The sequence below is a fragment of the Podarcis tiliguerta genome (genome assembly GCF_965153285.1).
Source record: "Podarcis tiliguerta genome assembly, chromosome: 17".
NCBI classification, from domain to species: domain Eukaryota; kingdom Metazoa; phylum Chordata; class Lepidosauria; order Squamata; family Lacertidae; genus Podarcis; species Podarcis tiliguerta.
The window spans coordinates 29,151,263-29,168,713 of record NC_139550.1 but is presented as its reverse complement, the minus strand read 5'-3'; the positions used below and the strand labels follow the sequence as shown (position 1 = coordinate 29,168,713).

General features: G+C 44.8%; 1 protein-coding gene across 1 annotated transcript; it reads left to right on the top strand.

Annotated features, from left to right (window-relative positions):
- Positions 1 to 720: 720 nt before the first annotated feature.
- On the top strand, positions 721 to 10,353 carry TMEM52B (transmembrane protein 52B). Its single transcript, XM_083420932.1, has 6 exons — positions 721 to 1,409; positions 1,774 to 2,162; positions 2,540 to 2,583; positions 4,668 to 4,718; positions 8,457 to 8,626; positions 9,528 to 10,353. The coding sequence occupies exons 2-6, from the start codon at positions 2,109 to 2,111 to the stop codon at positions 9,776 to 9,778; spliced, it is 570 nt and encodes a 189-aa protein (XP_083277058.1). The 5' UTR covers positions 721 to 1,409; positions 1,774 to 2,108; the 3' UTR covers positions 9,779 to 10,353.
- Positions 10,354 to 17,451: the final 7,098 nt, after the last annotated feature.

Genomic DNA, 17,451 nt, shown 5'->3' with positions numbered 1-17,451 from the left:
TTCAGGATGAGAACAGAAATCTCGTGGCTGCAGTGTAGCGGCAGTGGGAGGCCCCATTAACGAAAGTGGTACCTCAGGTTAAGAACAATTCCAGGTTAAGAACGGACCTCCAGAACGAATTAAGTTCTTAACCTGAGGTACCACTGCGCAGAATTAGTTTGCCTGTTCTGACAATTGCTTTTTGAAAATTGTTGGCTGACACATATACAGCACACGCAAAACGGAGCTTTGCCATTTTTACAGCGTAAATTTGTCTTAGCATTAATATTTATATAATTTAAACCTGCAGAGCAACATATGGGGAAAAAAGCTTATAATTTTTATTTGCCCATTAGATTATTAGATATAGGGCCCTTTGCAAAGATCCCCTTCTGCATTTATGTGCTTATGGCTTTGCAGTGAAGAAGAGGTGGTGCTTGAAAAATGAATGGAAAAGTATTTCTCAGTATTCCACTCAGGACCTTTACCTTGAAGGTCAAAATATTTAGGGGAAAATATTCAGTTCTGATTGGGGCTCAGGTGCTCCTGAACCCAGCACCAAACAGAGTCAGTTTCTGGATCCAGCATCCGTGTCAACATGCTGCTGTCTGTATTTCTGCACTTTTATATGCATGCTGTTCTCCTTGGAGCATATACCCCTGACATGCCTGTTTAAATTCTAGTTGCGTGACTTCTATTTATTTATTTTTAAATCCATCGGTTCTGCTCACTGCCTCAGAAAATTATGCCAGAGTAATGATTCACTAGCTTAATTGTTGTCACGGTTGTAGCAGAGGGTAAAATACCTGCCAGACTTTTTCAGATGCAATACAGCCCCAGAGCAGAAGGATTTTTAAGCGCAAAAACCGATTGTGTTATGACCAACTGAAATTTGAATTATGGATTATTCAGAAATGTTTACCATTTCTCCCCTACTGCTATATACAAATCTGCATGCTCAGCTCATGTATTTATATGCGGAACATGCAGGAATGTAATAGTGGTTATTATACAAGGGGGAAACAGGCCGTTAAGAGACTGTTTAATGTAACTGCTTGAGGGAGAATTGAGAGAAGAAAGCCGCACTAAAGTAAAAAGCGTGGAAAGCATGTGGGTCTAAACAGGGAAGTAGCAATCATTTGCTACAGATTAATGTTTATACCTTTGGTGCTTTATTGAAACTTTGGAGCAAGGGAGGCCATGGGGGATTAGTGGAACGCATGGGTGGAATACTGGGAAATGCTTTTTCCGTCGTTTTTCAAGTATCCCCTCTTGTTCATTGCAAAGCGATAAGGACATAGATGCAGGAGGCAGAGGAACAGACCTCTCAACCTAGGTAAAGCAGAAGGTCAGTTGCTTCATCCTGAACTAGGTTCTGGGGGTTGGGGTGGTGAAGGCAAGGGGACAGGTAACACTACAGAGTGATAAAGGTAAAGGGGCCCCTGACCATTAGGTCCAGTCGCGGCCGACTCTGGGGTTGTGGCGCTCATCTCGCTTTATTGGCCGAGGGAGCCGGCGTACAGCTTCCGGGTCATGTGGCCAGCATGACTAAGCCACTTCTGGCGAACCAGAGCAGCGCATGGAAACGCCGTTTATCTTCCCACCAGAGTGGTACCTATTTATCTACTTGCACTTTGACGTGCTTTCAAACTGCTAGGTTGGCAGGAGCTGGGACCAAGCAACGGGAGCTCACCCCATTGCGGGGATTAGAACCGCCGACCTTCTGATCGGCAAGTCCTAGACTCTGTGGTTTAACCCACAGTGCCACCCGCGTCCCTATACAGAGTGATACAGGAGCGCTTTTCACAGGGCACCAGGACAAGACTCTCCTCAGCTTTCTTTGACTTTCTGAGGTATATGCTACTGAGATTATGAATGTACAATTTGCCTATATTTCTGTGTGTGTCCATACAGAAGATCGATCAGAGCTAAAAGAGAGGAAGTGTGAATTTCTAAGAAAGGCTACGGGATGGGGGCAAAAGTATAAGGAATAAAAGCTGTGAGATGTGGCGCCCCCAGGCAATTTCAATGTCTCTTATGCCGGCTTGAAGATAGCGCATGATGAACGTGAGGTTGCAAGGAGGTCCCTGCTTTGGACGACAGAAGACTGAGCAACAGAAGATTCACTGATGGGGAAGACGAGCCGAGTTGTGACCATCTCTGCTCTGACATGTCTGTCTCAGGTAAGGCACCTTGGATTTTGGTTTGGCCAGAAAGGAAAGCCAGCAGGGAATTAGAATTCAAATAGGGTTCTGTATTGTAAAATGTAGAAAGCATCTCTAAGTCATGCAGTGGAGAGAGAGAGAAGAATGAAATATCTCGCTGGGGTGTAGAACAAAAATTAATATTTTATCCCTTGAGGAAGAGGGCAAAGATAGCTCACTTGGTTAGAATGTGGTGCTGATAACACCAGGGTTGCAGTTTTGATCCCTGTATGTCACGGCTCCATATTCAGGTTTGATTAGATGACCCTCAGAGTCCCTTCCGATTCTATGATTTAAAAATAGAATGGATGTAGAGGAAAGAATAAAAGCCACTTTGACTTTTTCATCTCTTGAAGGTACCTCAGGTGACACTGCAGGAGAGCTGTTCAAGCACTGACCAGTGAGTATGTTCATGGAATTAACCGCTTCTTGAAGTTGATTGAAATTTTGAGTGAAATTAAGTGAAATTTTGCCTCAGTTTTCAGGTGGAAGATTGAGGGAGGGGGAGACACAAACACTTTGGCAATGGCCTCCATCATGGGTAGGCAAACGAAGGTCCGGGGGCCGGATCCGGCCCAATCACCTTCTAAATCCAACCTGCGGACGGTCCGGGAATCAGAGTGTTTTTACATGAGTAGAATGTTTCCTTTTATTTAAAATGCAGCTCTGGGTTATTTGTGGGGCATAGGAATTTGTTTATCACCCCCCCCCCCCAATATAGTCCGGCCCCCCACAAGGTCTGAGGGACAGTGGACCGGCCCCTGCTGGAAAAGTTTGCTGACCCCTGTAAGGAAAGCTTGGTTCCTCGAGAAAGTGTATTTAGTCATGATACAAACGCCATCATTTCCTAACTAGTTTCATTGTACAGGGGGCTGCAACAGCCATTTTAAAGAGTCTGACCAGAAGTTACAGACTCGCAATAAATTTTGGGGAACTTGGCATCCAACTTCCAACATCCAAAATAAGAGGGGGACCTGGGGGCCACCTATCTGAATCCCCTTCGGTAACAAGGCCATAGCTGTCAACTTTTCCCTTTTCTTGCAAGGAATCCTATTCGGAATAAGGGAATTTCCCTTAAAAAAAGGAAAACGTTGACAGCTATGAACAAGGCAGGGAAACGGATATTGTATTAAGTCACTTTGAACTTGTTGGTGTGGGTTTCCCTGTGTTCTTGTGTCAATTTCTCCTAAAGGGCCAGTTGCCATAGCCTAGTTTAACCATTTTTCATGGAATTGTGTTCAGATGTTTCCCACTTCTGGGAAAATTTGAGTCACTCTGCCACTAAGAGTTTTGTCATTGTGGATTTGTAATATCTGGGAATTGCCATTCTTCCCCAGAAAAGGGAGATGTATGCCAATGCTGGCTCTGGGGTGATCTTGGGCTTGGTTACTTGCCCAGTTTGCAAATATTTTAAGCCAGAACCCCTGCACTTTCTCACAATCTCACCATAGGTGTGGGATTATCGGGGGGGGGGGGGTGTCACACCCTCTCCAGCAAAGTGAGCTTTCCAGAATTAGTCTTAAGGTGAGCCCTAGACCACATGCTTCAAACGTGAATCCATGCTTGATGCACAGAGTCAGAACTTTTGAAGGCCACTAGACTTCTTTGCTTCTTAGGGCCAGGTTTAGAGAGATCCTTAAATAATGTCAGTGAGCGCTGTGGAAATTGTGTGTGCAGAAGAGGAGTTCTGAGCTACTTGGAACCAGCTGAACGTAGTCTTGAAAGGAACAGTCTCACTTTAAAAGCTTATATTGCCCGCCTTCTTTCAAATAAGCATCTCATTGTCAGCCCTCTGTTATCACCCAGTAAATTTACTGTGTTTCTCTGCACTTGGGATGTTCAAAGAAAAGAAGTATTAGAGATGGCTGAGGCTTAAGATGTTTGAAGTAACTGTGCAGATTACAAAACCAAATCATTTATTGATTTAATCTAATATATTCGTATCCTGCCTTTCTCCCAAGGTGGTCTTCAGCTAAATACAGGTGAAACTCAGAAAATTAGAATAATGTGGAAAAGTTCATTTATTTCAGTAATTCAACTTAAAAGGTGAAACTAATATATGAGATAGACTCATGACATGCAAAGCGAGATATGTCAAGCCTTTATTTGTTATAATTGTGATGATCATGGCGTACAGCTGATGAAAACCCCAAATTAGCAATCTCAGTAAATTAGAATATTCAATGAAATCAGCAAAACAAGGACTGCAAATAGAGCAATACTGGACCTCTGAGAAGTAGAAGCATGCATATGTACTCAGTACTTGGTTTGGGCCCCTTTTGCATCAATTACTGCCTCAATTAGTACCACGAAACAGATGAATGTTAAGCATTGATCAAACAGTCTTGTCTCCTCTGATCACTTTAAATGCACAGATGCTGCTTAGCAAATCTCGAGAAACCAAGCAAAGGGAAATAGGGGTGTTCATGGATGTGCAAACCTGGCTTTTATTTCTATGATATTAACATTTTCTTGAATCGCCAATTCTCCCCAAAGCTGCTCAAGCCAAAACTGGGTCCATCTCTGGTACATCTGGTAAGTTTCTTTTTTGGGGAAAAAATGTTGTAACTGTGTCAGTTGTGTGGTGTTTGTGATGATGAATGATGCCACCAGCTGCACACTGTCCTGGAATGTGCATTGTGACAGCCTGGGGTTTCTGTGCAGTGCTGAGTTCTGTTTCCATTGAAGCCTAATTTTCACTGAAGACCCAAACCTGTGCTAGGTCTGTGCCACATCAATCTGTAGGTTGTATCCAACTGATTTCTGCTCAGAGGAGAGCCATTGAAATTAATGTGCCTAAATGACCATTAATTTTAAAAAGATCCACTTTGAATAGGGCTAGAACACCTCTGTTTAAAATATTAACATACCCCAGCATAGAAAACTACCGTTACAGAGAGATGAATAGCCATAATATTATCATTGTACTAGTTTTCTACATAGATGGTTTGTTAATGCAGAGGACGTGTGATTCCTGTTAAGCCTGCAGATTAAAATGCTATGGTGCACATCCAGGTCTACTACCTCAGCCAGCAGCCCTAATATTATATCCCCCTGGATTCAGGCACTAGATGAGGAGGAAGTGTCCCCTCGCATCCAGTGTCCTTCCAAAATGATACAGTCGTACCTTGGTTCTTGAATTTAATCCGTTCCGGGAATCCATTTGAATCCTAAAATGGTTCAAAAACCAAGGTGCAGATTCTGATTGGCTGCAGGAACTTCTTGCAGCCAATCAGAAGCTGCAGAAGCATCATCAGATGTTCGGCTTCCAAAAATGTTCACAAACCGGAACACTCACTTCTGGGTTTGTGACACTCGGGAGTTGAGTTGTTCAACAACTAAGGCATTTGACTACCAAAATACCACTGTACTGGTAAATTAGAAATTCTTCATTGTTTGATGTCCTGCTTCTAAATTTTGCAAGACCAACATGCACATGTGGTTTACAGTAGGTTCCAACAGTAGTTCATATATTTTTTCTTCTCAGTTACCAGATCTGCACGTGTGCACTGATAAAACACCACACAGAAACAAAGTTCAAGAGTGCCTTTGGGTAGTGTTTTGTCATTCTAGATGTGGGGCAGGGGGAGTGGGGCAGGGAAGGCAAATCTAGTCGTACCTTGGATCTCAAATGCCCTGGCTTCCAAACAAATCGGCTCCCAAATGATCAAAACCCAGAAGTGAGTGTTCCAGTTTTCAAACGTTCTTTAGGAAGCCGATCATTTGATGGGGCTTCTGCAGCTTCTGATTGGCTGCAGGGGCTTCCTGCAGCCAATCAGAAGTTGTGCTTTGGTTTCCAAATGTTTTGGAAGTTGAACGGACTTCTGCAAAGGATTCCGTTTGACTTCCAAGGTACGACTGTAAACTGAAGGAACAAATTGAATTACTCTGCTTCTGGAACAAACTGCAGACATAGGAACCAACTCCTATGTACTCCAAAGTATTTGAGGGGGCCGAGCCCCTCAGAAGTTGATGGGCATTGCCATTCAAATGGTGAGTGTGCACCATCGCGGCGAGAGAGACGCCAAAATGCCCAGCAGGCCAGGAATTTATCCTTGCTCTGGGCATGGGGCCAAGCCTCGCTATTGTCTAGTTGTTCCCGCGTCCAGGAGAATGCCCTCTAATTCTTTCCGCCATTGGCCAATTTGGTGGCAGGAGGACGATAGGACGATTCACAGAGGAGGCCCGGGGGGCCGCCGACAAAGCTGCCAACCCGAGAAGGGGCAAACAGACTTATTTTGGAACAAAAGGATGGCGTGCTGGGAAATCTGCTCATCACTTGATTCATGATGTTTGGGTTCCTACACATGGGCTTAACCGGGGGGGGGGGGGAGGACGACAGGGAGCAGCTTCCCCCCTAAATCAAATACCGTATTTTTTCGCTCTATAGGACGCACTTTTTCCCCTTCAAAAATGAAGGGGAAATGTGTGTGCGTCCTATGGAGCGAAGACGCTATAGCCCCGCGACCCGCGACCCGCGACCCTCTCCCGGCTGGAGAGGTGACACGCGGCTATGGCAGGAGCCTCTATAGCTGCGCGTCACCTCTCTAGCTGGGAGAGCGCGCACGGGGCTAAAGAAGCCATAGCCCCGCGATCCTCTCCCAGCTGGAGAAGTGACATGCGACTATGGCAGCAGCCTCTCCACTGCGCCTTTCCACTGGTCCCTGACCTGCTCTTTGGGGCTGTTGGTGGGCTTCCCCCCACCAGCCCCAAAGAGCAGGTTGAAAGGAACCAAGGTAGCCGCCTGAACGCACCTTAAACGGCACCTTGTTTTAGAGCGGGAAAACAAGAGGGGGGAAATTCTCCCTCTCTCTGCGCAGCGCCTCCTGCCGCTTCGCTGAAGGGGCACTGGGCAGAGAGGGGGAGAATTTTTTTTTCTTGTTCTCCCCCCTCTAAAACAAGGTGCGTCCTATGGTGTGAAAAATACGGTAAATCAATGAAAATACTTAACTAACTGAGGTTCTGCCCCCCCCCTAACATGAAGCCTGCCCCCCCAACATAAAGCCTGGCTATGCTAAGGTTACCAGATTTTTTTCAAAGAATCCGGGGACACTTTTTCTAAAAAAAAAAAAAAGAGGTGAAAAAATTATTTTTAAAAAGTTATTTAAAAAAATTAAGAAGTAATATCGTCTCTTCTGTGGTCTCCTCTGTCATGTGGTCTTCCGCTGGGCTCCGGCCTGCTGTCTTGGAGCGCTAGCCACCGTGGAGTAGGCTCGGGTCAGTCCTGGGCTCAGCCACGTGTCCTTGCCCTCCCGGTGCTCTCCTACCTCTTCTCCTGAGTGGCAGCAGCGGTGTGGCAAGGTCGGGGCTCCCCTCTTTTTTCTCCATCCTTTTTCTCTCTCTGCCTTCTCCTTTCCTCCTTCTCCCTGCGTCGGCTCCAGGGTTTTCCTGGCCCCAGAGCACTGCTGGGCAGTTGGCCGTGTGCTCTTGCACCTGGCTCGATTTGGGTTGTGTGTGTGTGTGTCAGCAGTTCCCCCAGTTGACGCGCCGGCGTCCCCGGTTCCCCCTCAGCAGTGGTGGCGGCAGTGGCAGTCTCAGCAACCCGGAGCCAGCCTGGTAGCTCAGTTGTCTCTGGCTGGCTTCAGGAGCTGCTCGCTGCCGTGGCGCCCACCATTTTGTGTCGCTGGAAGTCCCCATATGATGTGCCTTGTGCCGTTGAACCAATCATGCAACATTCAAATTAATGAATGATAGAATGATGTTGGATTGAGGTTAAGTGGTTTTTAGTAATAATGTTATGAAGGAATATGTAAAAACGGATTGTTAACAGGTGAAAAGTTAAAGTTATAATATATTAAGATCAAAGATAATGATAGAGGTAAAGAGGGAAAGGATTTGCTGAATAAATAAATCGAACTGGAATACAAAGAGGGGAGGTGTGGGGAGGTCCGGGAAACAAGCGAATGCAAAATAAGTCATGAAAGTCAATTGTTTTTAATTGTTTTTTATTTTTGTACTTTTTTTCTTTTTCTTTTTTCTTTGTAATGTTTTGAAAATTTTAATAAAATACTATGTAAAAAAAAATAAAAAATCATGCAACATTCATCCCCTACGAATAAATCTACAACACTTAAAATATAAATCCGGGGGCATTAAATGAAATCTGGGGACATTCCGGGGACGGATTTTGTCCAGGGACAGATTTGTCAATCCGGGGACTGTCCCCGGGAAACGGGGACGTCTGGTAACCATAGGCCATGTCCACGCTCCTACTTAGTATGAGCAATAAACAGCAGTGGTTCTGACTCTCCCCTTCTTTCCCCCCACTTCTGGGCTTGTGGTTGTGATGGTTGGGCTCCTCCTCCTCTGCGGCCTCGTCTCTGTCTGTGTGAGGTACTGCTGCCTTCACTGCCACCCAGCCGGGGAAGACGACAACTCCCAGCCCTATGAAGTCACAGTCATCGCATTTGATCATGACAGCACTCTTCAAAGCACCATCACTTGTGAGTTGAGCAACCATACTAGTCCCATGATAGCTGCTTAAAATCTATAAAAGGTTCCTACTAGAGAAAAATGGCAGATAGAGTTAAAGGACTACAGTGGTACCTCGGGTTACAGACACCTCACGTTACAGACACTTCAGGTTACAGACTCCGCTAAGCCAGAAATAGTACCTCAGGTTAAGAACTTTGCTTCAGGATGAGAACAGAAATCGTGCTCCGGCAGCAGCGGAAGGCCCCATTGGCTAAAATGGTACCTCAGGTTTCAGATTAAGACCAGACCTCCACAACAAATTAAGTTCTTAACCCGAGGTACCGCTGTATGCTGAAATGGCTAAAATGACCAGAAAGATCAGAAATCAGGAAGACCGAAATTTTAATAAGGAATGGGGAGAATTTACAACTTATGTTAAAGACCATTGTAAACAGTTAAAATCGTTAGTAGAATTGGAATATCACTTGTTGTTGAAGGTTGATTCTGGACATAATGGAAGAGGTAAAAGTTTTGGAGTACAGTGGTTGGGGGGGTGGGGGGGAATGGGGGAAAATATTGAAGATGATGTGTTTTGATAATTTGTTATGTTGAAATTGTCAATAAAATTAAAAAACAACCCTCAGCTGCCAGGACTCCTTGCCCATTGTCGGGCACCTGATTTCAACCCCTCAAAAATGAGCGCCCAGGGCCATGGCCCCCCTGCCCCCTCCCACTACGTCTCTTCTGTGTTATCTTGGACAATAAATTCTGTGTGCACTCTGTGTGCATTCTGCAGTGTGCATTCCTTTGGTGGAAACCCCCTCGACCATCGATCAATCACAGCATTAGGGTCATTCTTATCCTCGCTCATTCCTGATATTTAAGGTCCTGGAAGTAACCTGAAGAGTTGTGTGTTCTTCTCATTTTCAGCCTTCCATTCCGTGTTTGGTCCAGCTGCTAGAAGAATGCTTGCAGTAGCTCATTCCCACAGCGTTCTCCCAGCCATACATTACCCTGCTGGGATGGAGACACCCCCCATTTACGAGGAGGCTGTGCACATGAGTAGATTCAGAGTGGCTAGAAGTGGAGAACCAGCCCCAGAGCCACAGCCGGAGGAGAAACAGTCGGCGGATGCCGAGAAAGGACAACAAATAGATCAACCATCAAGCCAAGGCTCCTGAACCAGATCATCATCAAGTACTGCCAAGACTACTTCAAATTATGTTCCTTTGGTAGCTGTAGTGTTTTCTAATGCTACAATTCTCAAATTCCCCAGAGAGGCCTGGGAAACCCAGGCAGATGGGCAGGGTATAAATATTATTATTATTATTATTATTATTATTATTATTATTATTATTATTGGCACGATGCATTAAATAAATTGCATACAACCTGTAGCAATGTGGCAATACATTGTATGCAAGAGCAGAGATTTTACACGCGTTTCCAAAGTTTGTATTTCTCTTGGACTCTTAAATCGATCACTAGCGCTGTAAAATATAACCTGGAAGCACAACACAAATGTTTGCAGTGAATTTCAGTTCATTATCTATGTTTAATCACTGACCATCCGTTGCTGCCTTGAGTTTTTGTGTGGTGTTTTCTTCTTAATGATGTCCATAATAGGTTGCCTGCCTTTGAGTCCTTAATGCTTAAACTATCACTAGTTATCATTACATGATTAATGAGAATGGTGATTAATTGAAGGAGGCCATTAAAGTATTTGAGTGGGGGAAATACTGTTTTGTTTTGTTTTGTTTTTTAAAAAAAGATGTGAGTTAAGGTGGTACCTAACACCAAGGAAACTAGCACTAATACACCCAGGAACCTCACCAAAATGCTGGAGAGGGTGCTCCTCCACAGGCACATACCTCCACATGTGGTGGGAGTGTCCCAAAATCCAACTATTCTGGACAACAGCCATACAATAAATATGTAAAATAACTAAGCAAGTAATAGACATCACCCCAGAATTGGCCCTACTAAACATTTTCCAAGACAGCAATGCCCATTTACACCACAAAGAACTCATAACCCACCTACTCTCAGCAGCCAGAAGCATCATAACCAGACACTGGAGAGACCTGTCAGGAGTAAGTATGGACCAATGGTACCAAATAGTATGGGAAACAGCCCTACTAGAAAAATTAACTAATAAACTGAAACTGACACGGGGACAAACAGAAGAAGACGCCTTCACCCCGGTATGGCTCCCCTTTATCACACACACAGCCCAACAGGACAATGACAATAATCCACCAACAGCATACAAATCAATATGGCTAACCTGATCCAAAACACCCACCCACCTCACTCACACACGAAAACAAAGATCACCACAGCCAATCACAAGCAAACAATCACACCCTAGGCCAACCCCAACCTCTCTCACCACCAAAGGAACACAAGTGAACAACACAAACAACGCTGACCCCAAACTCTACATACATTAAACATAATAGAAACACCGCCACCCGACCCCACCCCCTTCCATCTTCCCTCTCCCCACCCCCCCTTTCTTTTTTCTTTTCTTCTCCCCCTAATGCCTCAACAAATGAAATGGATTTGTAAAAATGTTACATGGAAAAACAACAACGAGGCATTACACCTACTTCTGTAAAACAAGAAAATCCTTAATAAAATATCAAGGTTAAAGCAAAAAAAGAAAAGAAAAAAAGATGTGAGTTAAGATGTGGTGTGCGATTAATTCTTTGGGTCTCTTTTTCCATGCCTGAGGACCTGGGCGAAGCGTGATGGCTGAATTGCAAACTGTTAACGCTGCAGGAAGTAAACAAACCTGGGGTCTTTCCATTCCTTGATTCAGCCATCAAATTCAGTGCCAGGTGGCCTGATGGCAGATTAGAAAAGGGAGCTGAATAGTCGCATACATCTGAGCCAGTGGTACTGGAAGCTGTTCTTTCTTGCAGCTAGGTTACATTTATTCCAACAAAAGCTTGTTGTTTTTTCTGGCATGTACCTCCCTCCCTCTGTCACAAACATGTTTCATCTACAGATTTGTGCTGGCATTGCAGTGAAGCCAGGACAGCACTCAAAACTTATGATCTAGCCTTGTCCTGTATTACCATATTTTTTGCTCTATAAGACTCACTTTTTCCCTCCTAAAAAGTAAGGGGAAATTTGTGTGCGTCTTATGGAGCAAATGCAGGCTGCGCAGCTATCCCAGAAGCCAGAACAGCAAGAGGGATCGCTGCTTTCACTGTGCAGCGATCCCTCTTGCTGTTCTGGCTTCTGAGATTCAGAATATTTTTTTTCTTGTTTTCCTCCTCCAAAAACTAGGTGCATCTTGTGGTCTGGTGCATCTTATAGAGCAAAAAATATGGTAATTCAAATGTTGATGCTGTACACCATTACTTCCTGGTGTCCTCTGCCTTGATGGAGGGCAATGAGATTGGTCCCTGCAAATCCTATTAGCTAAGCAGCTACAATCAAATACTGGAAGGATTGGACAGTCCCCCTGATTGCATTATGTTTGGGAGACCTTTTTTCTTTTGCAGCAAAAGAAAAGGCCACCTTTAGCTGGAAGCACAAAGAACATAAAACATCCTGAGACCTGGGACTCCTATTTAGAGTTCCGCATGATCTATATGCCAAATGGGTTCTGCTGGAGTCTATCTTTATTCCATCTGACCTCTTCTCTCTCCCCCCCCCCCCATATTGCTCTTGGGTGGAATCTACACACATATAAAAACCGTTCTGAAAGTATTTTTTTTATTTTTAAAAAAAGCATTTTGAAAAATACATTGAATTTTCCATGAGTCTCACCATTGCCATCTAGTGTCACATTGTATATTGCACTTAAAACACACAACACAATTAAAATGTTTTATTTGCAGCTGAAGAGCCGAGTCCTTGTTTATGAATACAGTATATCGTTCTGACTTTGTATAGCACTAACCCATCCAAGAAAACAGACTTGCTTTGCTGGTATCTTTCTACTGGTTGTTTTTTTTTTTTTTGCTTTGTTTCTTGTTTGTACTGCTATAAAATACTTTAAATCAATAAACTATTGTAGAAGCTATTAATAAATAACATAAATATGATGCCAGTATCTGTGCCATTTGCTAATTTAACGAGTTTAAGCTAAATCAACTGGTTATGGAATTATTTGTCCAATTTTTGAACTGGAAACAGATTTTATTCGCCAGCACTAATTTTGTTTTGTGTGTGCTGTTATTATAATTGTTTGATCTACACTTCATTGCACTTATTAGTTGTGCCAAAACAAATTCTGGAAAATTCAGCTTGTGTTACCTGGGGTGTTGGAAATGCCATTTAAATCAGTCAAAGCTGTTTAACTTGTTTTGTGGCTGGCGCATGCCTGGCAATCGTTCAGACATAGATAAACCTACAAGACCTTACACAGATTGTGCTGTACAAATGTTTGGAAGTTGACAATTGCCAAGAAGACATTCACAACACCAGGGCCTCCTAAGGGAAGGAGAAACCAGACACTTGATTTGCAACTACATTACACATAACTTGGATGTCATGACGGAAAGATCAAATGCTCAATCTTCTGGTAGCTCCACTATTTCCTCAGACTACGGCTCCCATTCTTCGTCATTGGTCAGTCAGTCAGCTTTATTGCACATAGCCAAAGGCTGCCGCAATGTACGCAGAATCATTCAACAATTAAAAGAAAATATTCTGGATTGATACAAAAAAACTTAAAACACTTATATTATCAAGGCATTGCCTACTCTAAACAGAGCTATAAAAGTACCTTAATATACAACTTAAGACATTAAACAATAAAATTTATAAGCTAAAATTATCACATGGCCACTAATATATTAAAAAATAATGTTAATTAATACAATGTGCAATTATATTCAGAGTTTGGTGATAAAGATAGAATATAGCTTGATGTAGATAGGGTCAAATAAATTCATCTCCTTTAGAGTTGGTGGCTACCTTGGCTATATAATTTGCTCTAATTTTCCTAGCGGCAGTTGCAAAGAGTGCTACACGCCAGGTCACATACTTATCTGTGTCTGCAAGGAGATATAAAATCATGTCAGAGGGGTTCTGGCCAGGGGACCTTGTCATTATAGGTGCTAAAAATCTTTGTCGTTTGAAATGTGAGCACTGAACATCACTCGATCTTTGACTTTGGCAAACGATGTCTTCCATCACTGCAAAGCTATTGTTGTAGGAAGAAATAAGGAGGGTGTGAGGGAAGGGGTGGCTACTATATTTGTATTATTTCTGTGTTTTATACACCCAATAAAATCCCTTTCCCCCCCCCTCCTTTTGGAAACATGGCTAGCTAAAATCCTCCTTTGGTTGAGCACTCTCTGGAAAACATTGGCCCAAAAACATAGCAGGTGTGATAAGCAATTGGGTGAGGACCACAGTTGAAAGGGGGCCAAGATAGCTGTTTTGTCTGACTCCCCAATGGGCTCCTCTGATGTGGGCATCAGGGCTACCCATTCACAGCGTTCGTCTTCTTTTGCAGCTATTGCCACATAGCAACCTATTCTTCACCAGCAGTTTCCAGGCTCCCTCTGCTGAACTTCCTCTGTCACAGCAGGCGGGATGCATTGCAACGGCACAGAGGGCCTTCTGCCACTCCCCCTGCTGGCCAGGTGACGCCATGGCAGCCCCTATTTGGCCAATATGCTCAGCACCAGCCTCTGGTGCCACCTGCCGGTCTACTTCATCAACAGCAGGTTCTGCACTCTCAACCGGGAAAAGGGTGGCACTGTGGTCTAAACCACTGAGCCTCCTGGGCTTGCCGATCAGAAGGTTGGCAGTTCAAATCCCCGCAACGGTGTGAGCTCCCATAGCTGTCCCAGCTCCTGCCAACCTAGCAGTTTGAAAGCACACCAGTGCAAGTAGATAAATAGGTACCACTGCGGCAGGAAGGTAAACGGTGTTTCTGTGTGCTCTGGTTTCCATCACGGTGTCCCGTTGTGCCAGAAGCGGTTTAGTTATGCTGCCCACATGATGCGGAAAGCTCTCTATGGACAAACACCGGCTCCCTTGGCCTGAAAGCAAGATGAGCGCCGCTACCCCATAGTCGCCTTTGACAGGACTTAGCCGTCCAGGGGTCCTTTACCTTTACCTTTCTGCACTCTCAATCTTTCCTGCTGATCATTGTAGTCCGCAAGTGCTGCCTCTGTCTTCTGTTCAAATTAAGGAGGCATTTCTGGAGTCTATTGAGCAAGGAGTGCTGTCTCCCTCTGTTTCCTCAGACAAGGAGGAAATGGGTTCTCCTTATTGACATTTCCATTCCACTTTAAGGAGCAGACGTGTGGAATTGTTGCGGGTCACATGTCTGTTTACATTCCAGCACAGCTTGCTGGGAACTTCCGTTGTGTATAGCTTTTCCTTTTTCTGTTCTTTCTGAGACAACATGAGAGAGAGAGATGACATGTTTCTTTGTTCTGATTTATGATTAATAAATCTGTAGTTGTAGTATGCTTCCACAAGCCTCATGCCTATTCTGTGTACGCAGTTTGATCTGCTGATAGTGTGCCCTGGCTCAGAAGCCCAGGTCGCTGATTTACGTCAGAGCAGAGGTGATGGTCTTCGCAGCGGGACAGCTGGAAGGAGACTGCCCAGCCGGGGCTAGCCAGCTAGCCTCCCGGCCCTCTGCATGTCAACACTCCTAACCTTTATTGCATACCCTCCAAGTGTCCCAATTTTCCAGGGACAGTCCCAGAATTACGGAGGCCACCCCGGCTTCTGATTTGATCCTGGGATGCCCTATTTGCCCCACCAGCACCAACGCTGAGCTCAGGGAGGAGGAGGAGTTTGCATTTGTCCAGAGTGGTGGCAGCTAGAAGCAAACATCCCGTTGCCTCTCCCTGGCTTCTCCACGGCCATCACTGCTAGCATCCTCCCTTGGGCAGCTCATAGTGGCTGTTGAAGAGCAGGTGAGGAGGAGGAGAGGCTGTTGCCACTGGGACGCAGCCCGGTGTGATGTGCCTCCTCTGAGATGCAGGCAGAGGAAGAAGGGGGGAGCCGAGCGCAAGGAGTCTTGATTGCGTTAAAAAAAATGCTTTGCGCACCTGTGTCTAATCCTGCCTCTTTCTAAAATTTATTTTTTGATGTGTGTTTTTCTTTTCATAAATTCATCAAAGAATGAAATAAAATAACATAGGGATTAAAGGCTTTTCTCCGGACATTGGAGGGTATGTGTGCTGTGTCCCTTTGGTGTCATGGTGGGGGCGCTCACCTTTCTTCAGATAGGGAATGCTCTGAACGGGGGCACACACACAAAATGCAGGCGTCATGGAGGGTCAGTTGTGGGGGAGCAAGAAATGTCCTTCTTTTCATCTGAGGAATGTTGGAGGATATGCTTCTGACGTTCCCAGGAACAGGCTTGCAGTCGTTCTCCACATCCTGCTGATCTAGGCAAAAATGCACCCATTTATTAAACCTGAGTGTTCTGAGTGGGTGTTTTTAGGGTGCTGTAACAATCATAAAAGTTATTACAGTCATACCTTGGGTTGAATGTGCTTCAGGTTGAGCGCTTTCAGGTTCTGCTCCACGGCAACCCAGAAGTAACGGAGCGAGTTACTTCCGGGCTTCGCTGCTTGCGCATGCGCAGATGCTCAAAATGACGTCACGTGCATGCGTGGAAGCAGCAAAATGCGACCCACGCACATGCAGACGTGCCGTCACATCTTATGTTCTGTTCAGGATGCGAACTGGGCTCCGGAACGGATCCCGTTTGCATCCCGAGGTACCACTGTATTCTTTTATTATCAAGCACCAGTGTGTTTTCTTATTGGTTGCACTGATTTTTCTCTGCCTCCCCTCCCCCTTTCTGTTTGTCTGTGCTGCACTTGTACTGATCGCAGGTATCCTGGGTTTGTCTCATCATGAAATGAACTTGTCAGAACTCCAAGCACCATAGTTAAGCCAAATTTCCAGTGCATTTTATGATTTCAGACAATAGGTGGCAGTATAACCCACTTGATGGACAAACTCCCAGGAAATCCACCTTTCAGGTGATCCAACCTCACATTCCCCCCCCCTCCTCTTTTGTTATTGCAACCCAGCTAATGTAAGGTCAATTGGGTTAGCTTTTAGGTAGATGTGGGAGCTGTTCTGAGCATGCTCAGAAGCACACTCTACAGGGCAGATGTTAAAGAAGGGAATGGTTGTTAGTTTGGCAGCTTGGTTCTTTAATTAATATTTCCTAACAGAGAGAGGGGGGGGACGTAGGTGGCATTGTGGTCTAAACCACTGAGCCTCTTGGGCTTGCCGATCAGAAGATCGGCGGTTCGAATCCCTGGGACAGGGTGAGCTCCTGTTGCTCGGTCCCAGCTCCTGCCAACCTAGCAGTTCGAAAGCACGCTAAAAAGTGCAAGTAGATAAATAGGTACCGCTCTGGCAGGAAGGTAAACGGCGTTTCCGTGCGCTGCTCTGGTTTTGGTGTTCCATTGCACCAGAAGCAGTTTAGTCATGTTGGCCACATGACCTGGAAAAACTATCTGCGGACAAATGCCGGCTCCCTCAGCCTGTAAAGCAAGATGAGCGCTGCAACCCCAGAGTCGTCTGCAACTGGACTTAACTGTCAGGGGTCCTTTACCTTTACCTTTAACAGAGAGGGTGGGGGGAAGAGAGCAACAGTGGACATTGCAAATCTCTTTCTATAGTTTTGTTTATGCATTTATCTATTTTTACTTCCTGAAATATCTCCATTTATTTTTCAATCTTGGCCAGAGTCTACTGTAAAGCCTTATATAGACATTTTAAATTCCCTGCCCTGGAGCTCAAGACCACCCCTCCATACATCATACATATATCACAGAAGGGGTGTAACCTAAGACCACCCCCCAGAGACATCATACCTACATCACAGAAAAGGTGGTCTAAA

Coding starts and splice junctions, on each gene's coding strand:
- TMEM52B (XM_083420932.1), top strand. CDS start 2,109: ATGGGGAAGACGAGCCGAGTTGTGACCATCTCTGCTCTGACATGTCTG. Junction 2,584..4,667: donor AGCTGTTCAAGCACTGACCA/GTGAGTATGTTC, acceptor TTGAATCGCCAA/TTCTCCCCAAAGCTGCTCAA. Junction 4,719..8,456: donor GTCCATCTCTGGTACATCTG/GTAAGTTTCTTT, acceptor CCCCACTTCTGG/GCTTGTGGTTGTGATGGTTG.